Genomic DNA, 17,884 nt, shown 5'->3' on the forward strand with positions numbered 1-17,884 from the left:
AGCCCCGGGGTTATGCTAGACATAGTTTTTTCGTATGGATGAGAACCGGTTCCTATCCACCGGATTCGAATGAATACGAGAAAACATTTTACGTGCCCTTAAAGGCCTCTAGCAGAGATAAAAAAACCATTTATACTCAAACTGAACATTATTTAGAATTTCGAGAAGATAAATTTCCTCTAACTACAAACCGGTTTCATTACCTGAGTTCCTTGGCCCATGCCGGATCCGTCTGTACGTCCTTCCAGTCCATGTTTGTTTTTGGTGGTGGTATGGTTATCTACAAAAAAATATTCTTTATAAGATACACCAGAGCTGGATCTTTAAATCATTTTAGTGGTGAGCCAGATCGGGGTGCGCCGAATTTCAGCCAATCACAGCACGGCATTTCATAAAATGCTGTGCTCTCATTGGTGGAAAGTTGGCTCACCCCGTCTGGCTCACCACTAAAATGATTTAAAGATCCAGCTCAGTTACATAGGGATAGATCAATTGAGGAAAATTAAAATTTAAAAGTTTTAAAAAATTTCTTCCATTCGTGGTCCGACCTTTGATGATGCTGTGAGTATTGGTGCAAAAAATATGACGTAACAAAAAAAATTAGCCAATGAGAGGCCGTTATTGACCAATGGTAAAATTTATAGTGGACTCTCATTGGCAAATCTTTTTGTTACGTCATATTTTTTGCACCAATACTCACAGCATCCACCTTGATTTTTAATACCAATAGTGTACAAACGTTTCGTCCAATAATTTAGATTTACAAAAGAGGTAATTTTGTTTCCATTATAACCGCTGGATTATAACCGGCTTGTAGCCTTACTGAAAAAAAACATGTATTTTATAGTATTATAGACAATTTTCTACGAATTTGAAAACAATAATCTTTCATAATACTATCCGCGAAATGCTGTTTGTAATAGGATGTGATAAATAACTATTTGATTATAATTTTGAGTGCACATCATAATATGCAGGGAGTAAGGGAGGGGACAATGGACAATTAATTCAAAAGAGTTTCCGCTGAAAAGCAATGAAAACCAGATTTATCCATAAAATTTTACCAAAATTGTAAAGGGATCATGGTAATATAATTTAGAACAAAATTAGTTCTAAGAAAAAAATCATTTACTTGAAAATTAAATTACCAGTACATCACAATGTAGTAATATTCTGTAATTAATCACTAGAAAAATCGTGTTTAGAACTTTGTCAACCCTTCTCATATATTTTTAAATGCCACCTAAATTCAAGGGGTTCTTAGATTGTTTAATACATAAATTTCACAGTAGAGTTTCTATCAATGAAATGAAATTTTCTTGGGAAAAATAGTTTTGTTAAAACCATCCATCTAATAACAAATGTTTCTGTCTGCTATATTCAAAACTAACTCAGCTAGTTAGCGGGGCATTGATGCGCTAGTACCCAAAGTCAGGCAGAACCTGCTGAATTCTTGCACATTCCCTTTAAGCCAGTACCCAAAGTCAGAGACTCTTAAAAATTGAATATTCGATCCATTGTTCCCTCCCTTACTCCCTGATAATACGTCCATTGTCTTATCTCTTGAGATCCCTTTGATTTAACAATGGTACTGGTCGACATCCTACCTGACAGACCAACATGAATAAATTGTACAGTTGCATCGCTGATACAAATTAATGGAAATATTATTACTTGGATCATACACCAGATTTTCATGTTCTCTAATAAAGGGAAACTTGCAGTGAACTAAAATAACGATATCCCCCTCCCCTCCTACTAGATGAACGAACTGACCAATTAGTGATGTCCATGCTAGCAACCTAAATTGTCAACAACATTTCCCCTGTCAGAACCCGGTATTAGTGTCGGACTGATTATGACGTAACAAAAAAATTAGCCAATGAGAAGCCACTATGAATTTTACCATTGGTCAATAATGCCCTCTCATTGGCTAATTTTTTTTGTTACGTCATAATCAGTCCGACACTAATACCGGGTTCCCCTGTCATAATATCCACGTATATTCTATATACATTCTTGTACAGTAGCTTCGCTGATACAATTTAATGGATATATTATTACTTGGATCATACACCAGATTTTCATGTTCTCTAATAAAGGGAAACTTGCAGTGAACTAAAATTTCATTTTCCCCTTCCACCTTTTTTTTACCCCATTCCCTCCTACTAGATGAACAAACTGACCAATAAATGAGGTCCATATTAGCAATTTGACGAAAAAAATTTTCTGCAAATATATCCACATATATTCTATATCCATTGATATTATTTATGTTTAAATCTAAAATTGTAATTGTTAAACTTGTAGAAAAAAAATCATGATTTGTCAAAGTTTACCGTCAAAACATTCAAATTAGATGTAATATTTTTGTTCATTAAATTGAACCCCCAAATACAGAAAAGAGCAAAAGTTTTAAAGCTAAGTTAGTGGGTAATTAATGTATTGTTAACAACCAAACTTTTTTTATTGATAGTTTATAAAGTCTTAAGCTACAAATGCAAAAATATCATTTTCTGCTATTGCTAATATTACTTCAAATTAAAGGGTAAAAAAATTCTTTTTGGGATGTGCTAAAAATGGACTGCCTTTTTCTTCCCTAATTTCCAAAGTTGTACAGCAGATAACCCAATTATTGAAAATGCTATTTTCAGCTACTCCAGTCAAAGGAAAAGGCGATATAATGTATAAACGATTTATACATTATAAATTCAAAATTTTAATCTTTCAAATTTTGATCTTTTTTTTGAAGTTTTAAGCTTTTCTATCTAGTAGTAAATATTGAGATAGGACGCGGAAGCTAAGTACACTTTCGGAAACTAAAATTCAGTACATTTTGGTCTGTATGTTATAATTCAGAGACCATTGACGATTAATTCATGTACAGTACACCCCTAATTATGATAAACAAGATTATCCCCTCTCTAGATTAAGATTATTGGTGGGAAAGTTTGAACATTGCTAGAGTGTATCAACCAATCAAGATTAAGTAAAACAAACCAAAGTTTTTAAGCCAGCGAATGAGAATACATGATTTAAAATTCTGAGGACCAGTATGATTTAGAGTCTTATGCCCCTTTTCTATTGAGGTGTTATTAATAAGGTCCAATCTTAATTATTGTGGAAAATGGCCTAAAACTTGTCTAGTCATTACTAACAAATATAAACTTCTCCATGGGTAAAACATCACTTCCGAAAATTATTATCACATTATCTGGCTTAATGAATTGTTTCTACAGCACACCCTACCTATGGAGTTAGGGAATATTTGGCTGTTTATTACACTAGTCCCAAAAGTTTTATAGCAATGTTTTCTTATCGCTGCGCTGACTTAAAAACTTTGGGGACTTTTATTGAATTTTGATTGGTTGGTTTATTAAGTTGAGTTTCCAAACGTTTCAACAACTAATTGTTATCTACAGTATGGGTAATTTTGTGTATCATTTGGGATGTACTTCAATTTATCGTCCATTGATTATCATTACTTTCAAAAGTAAAACCAGTGCTTGGAAGCCGAGTTCAAGCCTCAAACTTAAACCCGCTTGAATGCCAAAAACTTTTTTTTTTATAAAAGATGGATTGTCTTATTAGGAACAGGTTTTTAAATCCAGATGAATTTTTAAGTTATAATATGGCGATTTCACTGAGGCTTACACGCGGCTGGCGCACGGCTGCCAAGCCCTGATTAAAACTCCCTATTGCTAATTTGCTATATTAATTTTTTTTTTTAAATGAAACATTTTGGTTGAATGGAGGGCACGCATTAAACTTATATATAATTCTATCAGGGATCTTAAGGAAGACAAGAGACGAGATATTGATCTACTTTCCCAATGATGATAATATAACTACATATTCTTTGTAGATTGAAATTATTGGAATCAACCAATATCATTCAATAAATGTATCCAAAGTTTTTTAACCAACAAGAAATTATAAAACTTTTGGAACCTGTATTATTTACAGTCCTATGTTCCCTCTCTCCCTGATAAATTTATACCAAACATTGTAGACCAATGTTTCTATTTATTTCCTATGGAGGAAGAGGACAATAGTGGTTAAATCATTCTTCAACCTTTCATTACTAAAGTGCATATCAATTCAACTAACTTGCAGACAACAATTTGTTTCTTTACTTTATGAATGTTTTTTAGTAGCAAAGCTACTCTGTAATTCAAAATTTCATCTCCTATTCAAGATTGACGGCTGGATTTTTTTGTAAGGTTTCATGTACCAGTGAGCATCCAGTATATAATTTATTTTGTCCGTCGGTCATGCTACAAAAGACGAATACATATTTTAGCGACGAAACCCGAAACTTCGTTTTCTTTTTTCACGATCCCATATTTTATACAAATGGGTTAGAGATTTTTTATTGTCTAGATATATATATTGTTTTAAAAGCGAAGCTTTTCTATGATTAGGGTCGGTCCGTACGTCTGTAACGCATAGCTTTTTTTGTTAATTTAGGCATGTTAGAATTGTCCTATCGATTTTAAACTTTGCATTGCGATTCCTGTAGAAGTTAGGTACGAGTTAAAAAGCGTAGCAACTCTATAATCATTACCAGAATGTCCGTACGTCCATTTTAAACATGTTGATTTTTTTTACATTTTTAACAACAAATTTGCATGTGACCTAATTTTCCGATTGGTCTGATTTTTGGTATACTGATTCCTGGGACAACAAAGTACAATATTATAAGCGAAGCAACTCTGTAATCAAGTCATAAAAATGTGAGTATTTCCATAAACATTATCCTGTATCAAGCAGTTTTTCAACAAATTTACTTACAATTTTGCTTTGACTCTTTTCATTTACATTCTGATTTTTCAGTTCTGACATTATATGGATGTTGTCATCCTTGTTTTATAGAATTTTCTCTTGTATAATAACAATAGATTTATTATTACTTGGATTTTACACCAGATTTTCATGTTCTCTAATAAAGTGAAACACGTAGCGGACAAAAATAACGATTTCCCGTTTCACCTTCCCCCTTTATCCTAACAATCCCCTTCTACTGGATAAATTAAAAGGGTAATAGAAAGCTAAATTAACAAAAAAATTTCCCTGTCATAATATCCACGTGAATTCTACATCCATTATAAACATGGTAGGATGCAATTAAGACTTCCAATGAAAATTAACAAGAAATATTTATATTCTATACGTCACATTAAAATTTAAAACAAATATGAAGGATTTTGAAATCATTTAATTTCATCCTTAAGCTATGGATTAAGTTACAAAAAGTATCTTTAACTTTCGACGTAAATAAAAGACAACTTTGCTTTTATGATAGCAGATATATAATATTTAAGTACCAAAATGTTATATAGTCTAAATAATAGTTATTTCTCGTATCGTATTATAAACGGCTTTCCGCGGATATAAAATGTACAACTATAAGATTAAAACCAGTTTTTTAGCCCCAAGATGCCGAAGGCTTTAATCTTATGATTGTACATTTTTATATTCGTAGAAAGCTGGATATAAAACGATGCTAGACATAGTTTTTTCGTATGGATGAGAACCGGTTCCTATCCACCGGATTCGAATGAATACGAGAAATAGTTTTATCAGTGGGGTATGGGACATAAGACTAAAAATAAATTGTGTTGTACAAACCCTGAGAATAAAAAATTTCTACCAATAACATTAATCTACAGAATTATTTTTTATTAGTAGCGAAGCTACTCTATAATTCGTAATGTCCGCCCGTCCGTTTGTCCGTCTGAGACATAAAGGGGGAAACGTGATTTTCTCGGCTCCTATCAAAAATAGAGAGCTGAAATTTTTAGGAATTAATTTTGTTAACAGTCTTCAAATTTTCACCAAGTTTCATTAAGATTCGTCAGTTGGTTAGGGTGCTATATCGATTCCTATATTTTTAAGTTTTCATGATTATCTCAACTCCTATTTAAAATAGACGGCTGAAATTTTCAGGGATTGAATACTTTCATATTCAGCATACTTTTATTAAGTTTTATCGAGATTTGCTTATTGGTTGGGGTGCTAGTTTGATTCCTAGATTTTTAGGTTTTCATAATTTTCTTAACTCCTATCTGAGATAGACGGCTGATATTTTTAAGGATTAAATAAGTTCACAATTTACTTATCCCCACAAAGTTTCATTAAGATTTGTTTATTTGCTGAGGTGCTAGATCGATTCCTAGATTTTCACGTTATAAATCGTACAAGGTTTCGTGATTTTTTAGTTGAGTGTTTTTTTATGATACTGCATTAAAGTTAATTTTTTTCCGGATATCCATCCATAATTTTTGAGCTTCGCTACTTATGAATGTTGTCATCCTTGTATTGTTTGTATGTTATTAGATAATCGTATGATAGAAAGTATTAAGGCTTTTTGTCTGAAGCTTAATATCTCAGAAATTAATGGGACTTCTGGGTTGGACTTATCATAGAAGCTTAATAAATTTCTTGTGGTGATTTTAAGCTATTTTATTGAACTACATCGCAATCCCTCTAGGAGCGAAGAAACTAGTTTGATTAAAACGGGAGACCATCAATGACCGCAGTATTTTTACCTGTACAGGTGAGGGTTCTGTCAGGTTGACCAGTATGTCCGAGGGGCAGATGATGTAGGGGGCGGGCTGGGGGGTTGTGACGGGCGGGACGGGGTACAGTGTCGTCTCGTCCAGGTTGGGAGGGGTGGTCTGCACCACCACTGTTGTGGGCGGCAGGGAGGGGGGCATGGAGGGTTGAGAGCTACTCACTAAGAAAAGATTAATGAACAACAAGGAGCATAATATCAATAAAGATTTTAAACAATGGTGTTTCAAGGGGGGGGGGGATGACTTGATGATGGACATACAAACCTCTAATAAATGAAGGAGGGAGTAACTCTAAAAGCATCCCTAAGGACAAATTATTGAACAGATGAAAGTGCAACCTATGATTATTTAGAGGTGGAGGGGGAGAAAAAGATGCTTATTAATTTCAATATTTAACATTAGACTTTTTTAGTTTACCTGGAACCGTGGGTTGTCCAGCAGGATTAACTGGAGGAGCTGGAGACACGTGGGCAGGTCCAGGCATGGAGGTAGCTGGATCCTGGTAACCTGGAATATCATAAATATTAACTGGAGGAGCTGGATCCTGGTAACCTGGAATATTATATATATTAATTAGAGGAGCTGGATCCTTGTAACCTAGAATATTATATATATTAACTGGAGGAGCCAGAGACTGGGAGGTAGCTGGATCCTAGAATATTATATATATTAACTGGAGGAACTGGAGACATTTGGGCAGGTCCTGGCCGTGAGGTAGCTGGATCCTCGTAACCGGGAATATTATATATATTAACTGGAGGAGCTGAAGACATTTGGGCAGGGCCTGGCTGTGAGGTAGCTGGATCCTGGTAACCTGGAATATTATATATATTAACTAGAGGAGCTGGAAACATGTTAGCAGGTCCTGGCTGTGAGGTAGCTGGATCATGGTAACCTGGAATATTATATATAAACTTGAGATTATAAGTAAATACATAGATATATAGATGGATGGTAAGAAAGATAAAAATCCAGAAAGCTACCTGGCATTGCATGGCAGGAAGGAGGGCCTCTTCTTTGAATCCAACGTCCTCTTTTTGCACAAATGGCGATTGCAGAACCTAAAGTAGTAATAGTAAATTATTTCTGTTTGTTTATATAGTTTATCAAAGAAGATTTTTATAATGACGTCATATTGGCCTACCATTGGTCAATTAAAATATTTACTGGCCTGTCATTGGTAATTTAGTCTGTGAGTTGACTTAAACTAGCAGTGTCCCAGCTTTTAAAACTAATAATTCTTATCTACAGAAGGGTAATTAATTTGGTTATGATTACTGGGAGTGAATGTAATAAATATTAATCATTGTCTCAATACTTTAGATTCCTTAGGGAAAAATCTCATTGCAATAGCCTAAGTTTTAGGAATTTTAAACCTGTCAATATACAAGGAAATTCATAAATCCAATTATATACTCGGTATTGAGTAGATATGCTTTTTCAAAAAGTTTCACCTTGCATGGAGAATCCCGGGTCACAGGTGACCTTGCAGCGAGTCTTGAACTGTTGGCGGTCAGTCCAACAATCCTGGGGCGTCACACTGCCGTGCGCCACGGCGGGCAGGGTCACACAGCTAGACTCCTGGCACCAACCCACCCCGTTGTCCCACTCCCCAGTGCCGAGACATGATCTTAACAGGTTTTAGGCTAGTTGTAAATTATTATTATACTTTTAATTTTAAAATGATTTCATACTTCAAACACTTTAACAAAAGAACTACTGAGACATCTGTTTATATATCCAACTACTGTCTATCTAATTGTTGTCTATCTTTCTATCGTTTTTTCTATCTATCGTGTGTCTATTTATCTTAAATGATACCTCTGTGTATTGCCCTGTCTGATATAACCTTTCTTACAGGTTAGATTACACTGTGTCCCTGCAGGGACAGCCCCAGTCTCTGGACCTGTACAAGCCAGCTTGCCCCCGGGAGGGGCGTCCAGGCGGGGGCAGGTTACTCCCCCACTGGGAGCACTACTAACAGGGATACACTAAAATACATAGATAAGTTTTTAAATGGTTATAAAATTGATAGAAAAATGGCTAAACAGAAATAAAGAAGACAAATAAACTGATAGATGGATAGATGAATTATGATTTCTTGCTATGAAACTATGCAAATAGACATAGATAGATAGATTAATTGCTAGATAGATACAGCATGACCTCTAAAAAAAGTAGCTTTTAAGGTTTACAGCCCTTATTTCTTAATGTATTATCAAAAGTAGCTTATGTCCTTGTTCTCTATACAATTTTACACCAGAATCAAGAATGAATAAATGTATATATGTAAGGCCAAAGGCTGTAAACTATATTTTTAGGGGTCATGCTGGCAGACGTAGATAGATAGACAGATTAATAGATAGATAGGTCTGGGTGATAAATATATATACCTTAGTATCAACATTAGGTTCTGTAACAAAACCATGTTGGCAGACACATATAGATAGATAGAAAGATATAGGAGATAGATAGATTTACCTTAGTATCATCATTAGGATCAGTAACAAAACCATGTTGGCAGACACAGGTGAAGCTTCCCGCCAAATTTCTGTAGAGACATTATTTTTAAAATTTGAAGAATTTTTAAATAAAAAGTGTGTGTGGGGTTGGGGATATTGGGTAGATATTGACCTACCCTTTGTGCAGTCCAATCTAATGGCTGTCCATTTTTAGGTCATTGCTTTCTTCCTCAAAAAACACGGCTGAACTTGCCACAAAATAGCAAATGAGTACTGAAACCAGCACTTATTGCTTTCTTCTTTAAAAACACGGCTGAAGCTTCCTGAAAACTGCTTGCTTCCGCCCCAATCTTACATTAATTGTAACCTTGACAAAACCAATCGTGTTTGTACCTAACTTTACTTTTTTACTTTACTTGGTACAAACAAGATTTCTTGCTTCTTCATCGTACTGATGTTTTACCAGCATTTTATCATTAAAGTAATTTTAACTCTTCAAAACACAACTACCACATTTTACAATAATGTAGTTTTAATCATTTCACCCTCATAACAAACAAAACTACAGCGCTGTTTACGGCAACGTAGCTTAATTAACTCATCACTCCGCTAGTTCATGAACAAACGGTGGGATTGTAATTATCTCTCAGTTGAGCAGAACCAGAGCATTACAACATCCATAAAAGTGACATAGTCGTAATATTAAAAAAAAAAATCTTGTCCCTATATATTGTGTAAAACCATTGTAATCCCTTATCGACACAACCGGCATCTAACAAACATTTTTAAAAGCGAAGCTTTTCTATAATTAGGGTCGGTCCGTCCGTCCGTTTGTACGTCCGTCCGAGATAGATAGCTTTTATTCGTTAATTTAGGCATGTTAGAATTGTCCTATCGATTTTAAACTTTGCATGATGATTCCTGTAGTAGTTGGGTACGATTTAGAAAGCGTAGCAACTCTATAATCATTACTAGAATGTCCATACGTCTATTTTAAACATGTTGATTTTTCTACTTTTTTAACAACAAATTTGCAAGTGTTCTAATTATCCGTTTGATCTGATTTTTGGTATATTGATTCCTGGGACAACAAAGAACAATATTATAAGCGAAGCATCTCTATAATCAAGTCCAAAATGTAAGTATGTCCATAAACATTATCCTGCTTCAAGCAGTTTTTCAACTAATTTATTTACAATTTTGCTTCGACTCTTAAACTTTAAAATTCTGATTATTCAGTTCAGATACTATACAAGTGTTAATGTCCGTTTGTCCTACCGTTTCAGTGCTTCGCTTTTATGGATGTTGTCATCCTTGTTTTGTTTTAGTTATGATGGATTCCAACAACAGAACCGTCCACAAAGCCACCCATGAACCGCCACAAAATAAAAAGAAAAGGTCAAAGGTGGCGCAGACTTCGGCATTCGAAAAATTGGCCATAAATGATGAACATCAAATTGATAAAAAGCTCTACGATGAAATCACCAGTGAAGATATGACAGAACTACTGTTGGAAGAAGCCAGAATGGCCCAAAAAATCAATTCAGTCAGAAAAACGGTGGATGTACTTCAGCATAGAATATATGATATGACTGAACAAATTGAAGCCCATGACGAATCAGGAGGCAACTTCACACCTGGAGAGGGAGACGATATACCTAACCCGGAGTGGACTGAAAAAGGCACCTATTGTGAAACAACATGCTACATCCAGGAAAAAGTCATCAGGAGAGCAAAGTTTTAACTACTGGCAAAAATGAAAGTCCCAGACGAGGATAGGACTCCCCCTTCAATAACAGATGACTTAGTTGAAGAAATCGACAATCTTGTGCGATACACAGAAAGAAACAATACAGAAAAACTGTATAAACAAGCCATTGATGTTGACCTTATCAGGCAGCTAGTTGGACCGGATCATGCAAAAGCCCGTAGGTACCAAAGATTAGCCGTGGACAATATGTACATCAATCACCTGACAGCAAAACGGAAAATCCTTGAAGTACATCTAGCCCATTTGGAGTATACAGCTGCCCACTAAAAGTACCTGCACAACAAGAAAACAGTGGAGAATATGGATGCCTTTATCCAGACCATCCCTAAGTATCATACTAACCGGCTATATTGCAGAAAGAAATCATGTAAAGAGTGTAAACATAAGTCAACTCCAACTTTGGCGACTTATGGTCTTCAAAAGAAATTGGTAAAAATCCGTAATCCGGCACCAAAACCTAAACCAGCACAGAGCCAAAGATCACTTTGCACAGAGAGACCATCAAGGCGTCAAAAATCAGTGTCTCCAGAGCATCCAACACTATCACAGCGCTGGACAGCACCATCAACAGAGTTTAGGCCCGTGACCACCCATATCAGGAGGAACGCTATGACCTCAATATGAAGTTGACCGCCAATATCAGGAGGACTGCTATGACCCCCGATATGCAGTTGACCACCAACATGACCACCATTATCCAGATGAACGCCAGTATCCAGAGGACCGCTTTGACCGCCCAGAACACCAACATCAGGATGATTTCTATGGCAGGATACCATCAAACAAGCGGCCAAGATACTAATAAAAAAGTAAGAATAAAAAAAAATATTGTACCATATTTTTATCAAGATTTTATAATAAATAAAAGTTTTATGTGTTTTATCTTTAAAAAAAAGAGTATATTCCATATCCTGTTTTAAAAAAAATTAAATTTTAAAATTTTATTCCACTGCCATTAATTCTGATTATTTCAGACCAAAAAGCTATAAAAATGAGCAACCACAGCAATCGGCTACCTCAACTACCGCTGAGCACCCACAGTGGAACATGGGCTGAGGAATACAACCACCAAAGGTATGTCCAGTTTGAAATTTACATCATCCATGGCATGGTCGAGTTGGCCCGTCATGGAATGAATTCCCACTTCACCCATTTCCCCCATGACAAAGTCAACGGCTGGTATTTGGCTAAATTTGTCCGGCCTCTCTACCAGCTTGAAAACTCTGTTGATTCGTGGGACCAGTGGCTGCAGAGGATAACCTCGAAGCTAGCATGGGAGGAGCTGGGTAAACTCAGAGAAAAGGCCCTAGATCTTATAATGTTGCTGGGCCCGGCTGCTGAAGCCTTCAGGCTCTCTAGGACGACGGCCTGGAGTCTGCCGAAATCCGTCACATCATGGCGCCAGGTTCAGCGACACGGACTAAAAAACTGACCTCCAAGTTGAGGAAGGCCAGAACACAGCTGGCGGAGGTCCTAGACCAGCTGGTGGAAGCTGATGATGAGGTCACAGCTCAGAAGACCAACGTCCTTCATCTGCAACAACAACTCCATGAGTTTGCAGACCGTCTGAGCAGCACTGAACTTGTATTTAATGAGGCTCAAGAACAGCTTCAAGAGGACAGATACCAGGAACGACTGGATTTCGCCAACCCTATCCATCATGGTATTGAAAACCTCGCCTGGCACTTTCCTGATGACAAAATAAACGCGCGCTACTTAAATAGCTATGCCCGCCAGTTTTCCCACGTTGAGTATGAGGTTGACAGCTGGAGGCGTTGGGCCTTCCAGCTGCCGGAGGAAGAAGCTAGGTCCAAGCTATCCAGAATAATGTCTTCCAGATTATGACGGAAATGGGCCCGGCCACAGAGGCCCACTACTGGTCCATCACTCCGGCTTGGATCTGCCCCAAAGCTGTGACACCCTGGCGCCTGATATCAGCGTCCAGGCTAAAAAAATTAACCAGAGAGTTGAAGGAAGCCAGGAACCAACTGCGGGAAAGATCCACGGAGGTAATGTACCTCACCATGCTCCACAAATCCAACCAACAGCTGGAGCTCCTAAACCTGAAAATCAATGAGGCCCAGGTCCCTAAACAACAGCTCCAGCAAACCATATCTAAAAAGGATCAGGCGCTGGTTTGAGCCTGACTGGCCGAACATCATGCTGCCCAGGACCAGGTCTGGTATGAGGAGCAGTTGGCAGCTGCCAACCTGGCCTATGATCAAGCCATTGCAGCCAACAACCAGATCAGCCAGAAGAAGGAAAAGCTTCAGCAGCGCCAGGCAGATTTAGCCAAGGAGAACTTCTGCCTCAGATTTAAAAATCTAAAAATCTTAATGCTCATCCTTTTTTTTTCAGAAAAATTTAATTTTGGAATGGAATACACTAGTAATAAAAAACACATGAAGTTAAAAACTGACATTGGCATGAAATAGAATGAAAAAATTAAAGTAGGCTAACATAAATTAAACACCTTACTTTCCATATTGAAAGATGAAAGTCTTCAAGACCGGTTTGTGTTGCCCCTCTCCCAACTAACAAATATTGTATAAAATACAGTGGTTCTTTTTTTCCTCCCCGGAGTGTGCAGTCCAATCTTACGGCTTTCCATTTTTAGGTCAAGCCAGAACAGAAGGTTGCTTTCAGTCTACTGCGGCAGATATTATAAATAATTGGTCTGTCTTTCTTTTTTCCGTTTATTCAAAAACAAAACTTTTTTCAGACCATCTATCTATAATGTCTGCCAGCTCTTTAGAGAAATCTAGGCTGGCACTATCCAATATACAGGTAGAGCTGCCATTTCTCTTTAATAAAATAACAATACTGTATTCTAACCCCTCCATGTACCTAATGTAAGCTGAGGGATAACTAAGGCTGGTAGCTAGGATAAAGATTTAGGTTTCAGATTTTGGTTCATTTATTAATCTACATTATTTTAGTTAACCAACATCAACCTACTTCCACGACCTATTGCAGAAACCTATGTCCGGACAGCCACAGTGGTAACCTCCAGACTGGAGAGAACAGGACAAGCAGATTCGATCACTACACTGTATAACCAGCAGGTACAAAATTTATTCCAGCAAAGTGCCTAGAAGTTTTTGTCTGTTAACAATATCTATCAAGCCAACAATTTAACTTTGACACCCTTTGTATAAAACATGTTCAGGACCAATGTATAAATTTTAATAAAAACTAATTAAGTCCAGCTATTTTATACAGTTCTTAATTGGTTCAAACATTAATCTCACATCATCCCTATTTACTTTGGGATCTAAAACGACCAAGCTGATATTGCTTGATTCACTTATATAAGAGAAAATAAATGGGCAATTAACACACTGTACATAGGGGCAGATCTAGCAAATAGGGGATTAAATTATTTAGAGCCCAAATTCCTTGTTTAAAATGTCAAATTTGGGGTTTTTGAGGTCGGGAATTATTTTAGTAGCGCAGCTACCCTATCTTTAGCTTTTTAGGCTCTTTAAAGTGTATCTATGTCAATTGTAGTACGATTTTAGTGCTCAAAGATTCAAATTAGGGATTTTTGGGGTCAAGGACTTCATTTCTAAACTTATTAGAGCAATATGAGAATTCATATATTGAGCTTTTAGGGCCATTTAAAGTGTATCTTTGTCAATTAGTCCGATTTTAGTGTTGAAGGTGTCAAATTAGAGGTTTTTGGGACCAGTACAAACTTTTCAGAGTAATAGAAGATTTTTTCAGTAGAGCAGCTACCATATATTACGCTTTTGGGACCCTTCAAAGTGCATCTTTGTCAATAGTAGACCGATTTTAGTGTTCAAAGTTCAAAAAGGTTGAGAGTATTTTATTTTTTTTAAATATTTGAGCACAATAAGTATTATTATTTGTGAACAGTTAAATGAATGAATTGGAGAATCTATGAATTATACAAAATCATTTTATTTATGGAAGTAGTATTAAAGGAAGCCTGCAAGAAATACCACGCTTTAACTGCTGAAAGACTGCCACAATTAGACCCAATACCCCAAATTTGAAGCCTTCAGCTTCTATAACAAAAAAGTTCTAGGCATTTTAAAATGCCATTTTATGTACAATGAAAATTTTGAAAGAATATTAATGCTAATGTTAGAAATTTTGAAATTAAACTACGTGGCCTAGAAACAAAATTATAAGCTTATTTTTGTCATAAATTTAGATTGCCAGTAACTAATTGTATTTTTACAATAAAAATACCCATTTATATTGTCAAAATCATTAAAAAAAATTAAGTTTAACTTGCGTTGTACCGAGTGTACTGTAGCCAATCAGAAGGCTGAATCAGCTAAGCAACCAATCACAGCTGACTTTATATTAGTTTCCCCCTTTGTTTCCGCTATGATTTTTGTTTAAAAATGCAATTTAAATCGAATTTTTTTCATAGATTTTGACTATGAAATGTGGTGTTTTTATTGTAAAAATGTAATCAGTTACCGGCAATCTAAGTTTCTGACAAAGATAAGATTATGATTTTGTGTCTAGGCGACGTAATTTAATATTCTTTTTTCTTTTATGAGCATTGGAAATCTTTCAAAATATTCATTGTACATAAAATGCTATTTTGAAATGCCTAGAACTTTTTTGTTATTGAAGCTGAAGGCTTTATATTTGGGGTATTGGGTCTACTTGTGGCAGTCTTTCAGCAGTTAAAGCGTGATATTTCTTGCAGGCGTCCTTTAATGAGAAAACAAATATTAATTACTAAAGTATTGACATTCAATTTCCTTCCAGCAATTTTTTTACTTTATCTGGAAGGTCAGTATCTGACTTTTATGACCTTTCATATTGGAAAAGTTCTGGGTCTGAAGTATTCAGAAGTCTCATCATAAGAACATAATTGCCATCTATTTGTGAGCTACAGCTTATTTTGAATTTTCAGATTTTTTTCACAACCTTGTTACTTGTTTTCTGTGCCTCCTCAGAGTTCATGCCTAAGGAAAGGTTTATTGTTCTAGCAACTTGGTGCATATGAAACTTAAGAACATGTACTCCTTGAGGCACATTACTGTGTTAAATGATTCCCATCAACAGCTTTCAAATTTGTCACAGTTAAGTGGCTCCTGGCAGGTTACACTTTTTTTGTTAACAAGTTAACAGTATTTCTAAAATTAAAAATTTGTACACTGTTTTGTTTTTGTTCATTGAATATACTCTGTATTACATCTTTTTTAAGCTTCACTTGGTTTTGATGTTCCCTTTTAATTCAATAACCCTTTTTTCATTCTTTGAGTTTTGCTGTGTGTTTCCTGTTTAAACAGTTTATTTGTTGAAATTGTAAAATAACAAATTGTATCAGAGAAGGCAACTTGGGATTATTTAACATATGCAGGCAGGAAGGATGTGGGGCTCGAGTTATAGCTGAGGAGAAGTCTACCATGGGCTTAATGTGCAAGTCATACAGCACTAATTATTTTGCTACAAACAGGATTATGTATGGGAAACCTATAAACTAGTTAAAGGAAAATTAGGTGAAACTAGCCTTGAGTATATCATTGAATCACAATGTAGTGGGCTTGCAACTAGTCAGATGGTTGATTTCATGAATGCTATCAACTTAAGAAATTTGTCCAGATGAACTTGAAAAATGGTTAACCAAAGCTATTTATATCCATCAATAACAAATGTTTATGAGCATACTCAAAAAAAAAGAAATAAATGTGTAAAGAAACGTAAAGGAGAAAAAATAACAGTTGCAGGAGATGGAAGATATGATTCTGCTGGGTTCATCTCTTTTAACTGTCTTTACTTGTATTGTGTGACAAATATAATCCTTGATTTTGAAGCAGCCAGGAAAAGGAAGTGCTTCCATGGAACCAGAAATTCTTCTAAACCAGCAAGAAAAAGAGTAGATCTCTGTTAGGAAAGTTCAGCTTACCTTGATTCCATAAGAAGATTGGATCTGCTTAATGCTGTGCACAATTTAATCCCTGATGATTTTTCTGCTAGACATAGAACTCTGACCTACCCACAGCTGAACCAGCCCCTGAAGATGCTGAAGAGCAGTTGGCAGAAGATGCTGATGTGTTTGAGGAAATATTGTTATGGGGCTCTGTCAAAACTCCCACCCCCCCCCTCCCCCTGTATTTGTTACAGTTTTTTTAAAGCACTGTACATTTCAGAAGAAAAAAAATTCTAAAGAGGAGAAAGCAAAGACAACAATAATCGAAATTGAAATGGTTGAATTTTGTTTCTGCCACTCATTGGGTTAAAAATAAAAGGCTAAGTGTCATCAGTAAGATTCAGATGAATCCTGTTAGCCAGCCTTCTAACAAATTATCCAAGATATCATGTGGATTGGCATGATTGTGTACGGCAGGTGTATATACATGGTGGGGCAAATAAGACCAGACAAACTTTAAAGGAAGCCTGCAAGAAATAACACGCTTTAACTGCTGAAAGACTGCCACAAGAAGACCCAATACCCCAAATTTAAAGCCTTAAGCTTCAATAGCAAAAAAGTTCTAGGCATTTCAAAATAGCATTTTACGTACAATGGAATTTTTGAAAGATTTCCAATGCTCATAAAAGAAAAAACAATATTAAAATACATCGCCTAGACACAAAATTATAACCTTATCTTTGTCAGAAACTTAGATTGCCTGTAACCGATTACATTTTTACAATAAAAACACCACATTTCATAGTCAAAATATATGAAAAAAATTCAATTTAAATTGCATTTTTAAACGAAAATCATACGGAAACAAAGGGGTAAACTAATACAAGCTTAGCTGTGATTGGTTGTTAAGCTGATTCAGCCTTCTGATTGGCTACAGTACATTTGGTACAACGCAAGTAAAACTTAATTTTTTTTAATGATTTTGACTATAAAAATGGGTATTTTTATTGTAAAAATATAATTAGTTACTGGCAATCTAAATTTATGACAAAAATAAGCTTATAATTTTGTTTCTAGGCCACGTAGTTTAATTTCAAAGTTTTCAACATGAGCAATGCAATTCTTTCAAAATTTTCATTGTACATAAAATGTCATTTTAAAATGCCTAGAACTTTTATGTTATAGAAGCTGAAGGCTTCAAATTTGGGGTATT

At 35.7% G+C, this 17,884-nt stretch overlaps 3 protein-coding genes across 3 annotated transcripts in view; all 3 read right to left on the reverse strand.

The window, feature by feature from the left end:
* The window catches only part of MED18 (mediator complex subunit 18), a 550,858-nt gene that overhangs the window by 528,339 nt on the left and 4,635 nt on the right, over positions 1-17,884 (reverse strand). The window lies entirely within an intron of this gene.
* Positions 1-17,884, reverse strand: part of LOC145317859 (uncharacterized) — a 266,488-nt gene that overhangs the window by 243,981 nt on the left and 4,623 nt on the right. The gene's annotated exons all lie outside the window — the stretch shown is intronic.
* Positions 1-17,884, reverse strand: part of LOC145317861 (uncharacterized) — a 63,364-nt gene that overhangs the window by 4,549 nt on the left and 40,931 nt on the right. The window contains exons 30-36 of the mRNA XM_080159133.1: positions 9,060-9,129; positions 8,400-8,569; positions 8,033-8,208; positions 7,562-7,639; positions 6,996-7,085; positions 6,552-6,739; positions 204-280 (exon numbers count right to left, since the gene is read on the reverse strand). Of these exons, the coding sequence (XP_080015259.1) occupies positions 204-280; positions 6,552-6,739; positions 6,996-7,085; positions 7,562-7,639; positions 8,033-8,208; positions 8,400-8,569; positions 9,060-9,129 (849 nt within the window). The remainder of the gene's footprint in view (positions 1-203; positions 281-6,551; positions 6,740-6,995; positions 7,086-7,561; positions 7,640-8,032; positions 8,209-8,399; positions 8,570-9,059; positions 9,130-17,884) is intronic.

This window comes from Acartia tonsa, chromosome 4, assembly GCF_053477335.1.
Source record: "Acartia tonsa isolate MP-2025a chromosome 4, ASM5347733v1, whole genome shotgun sequence".
Classification (NCBI taxonomy): domain Eukaryota; kingdom Metazoa; phylum Arthropoda; class Copepoda; order Calanoida; family Acartiidae; genus Acartia; species Acartia tonsa.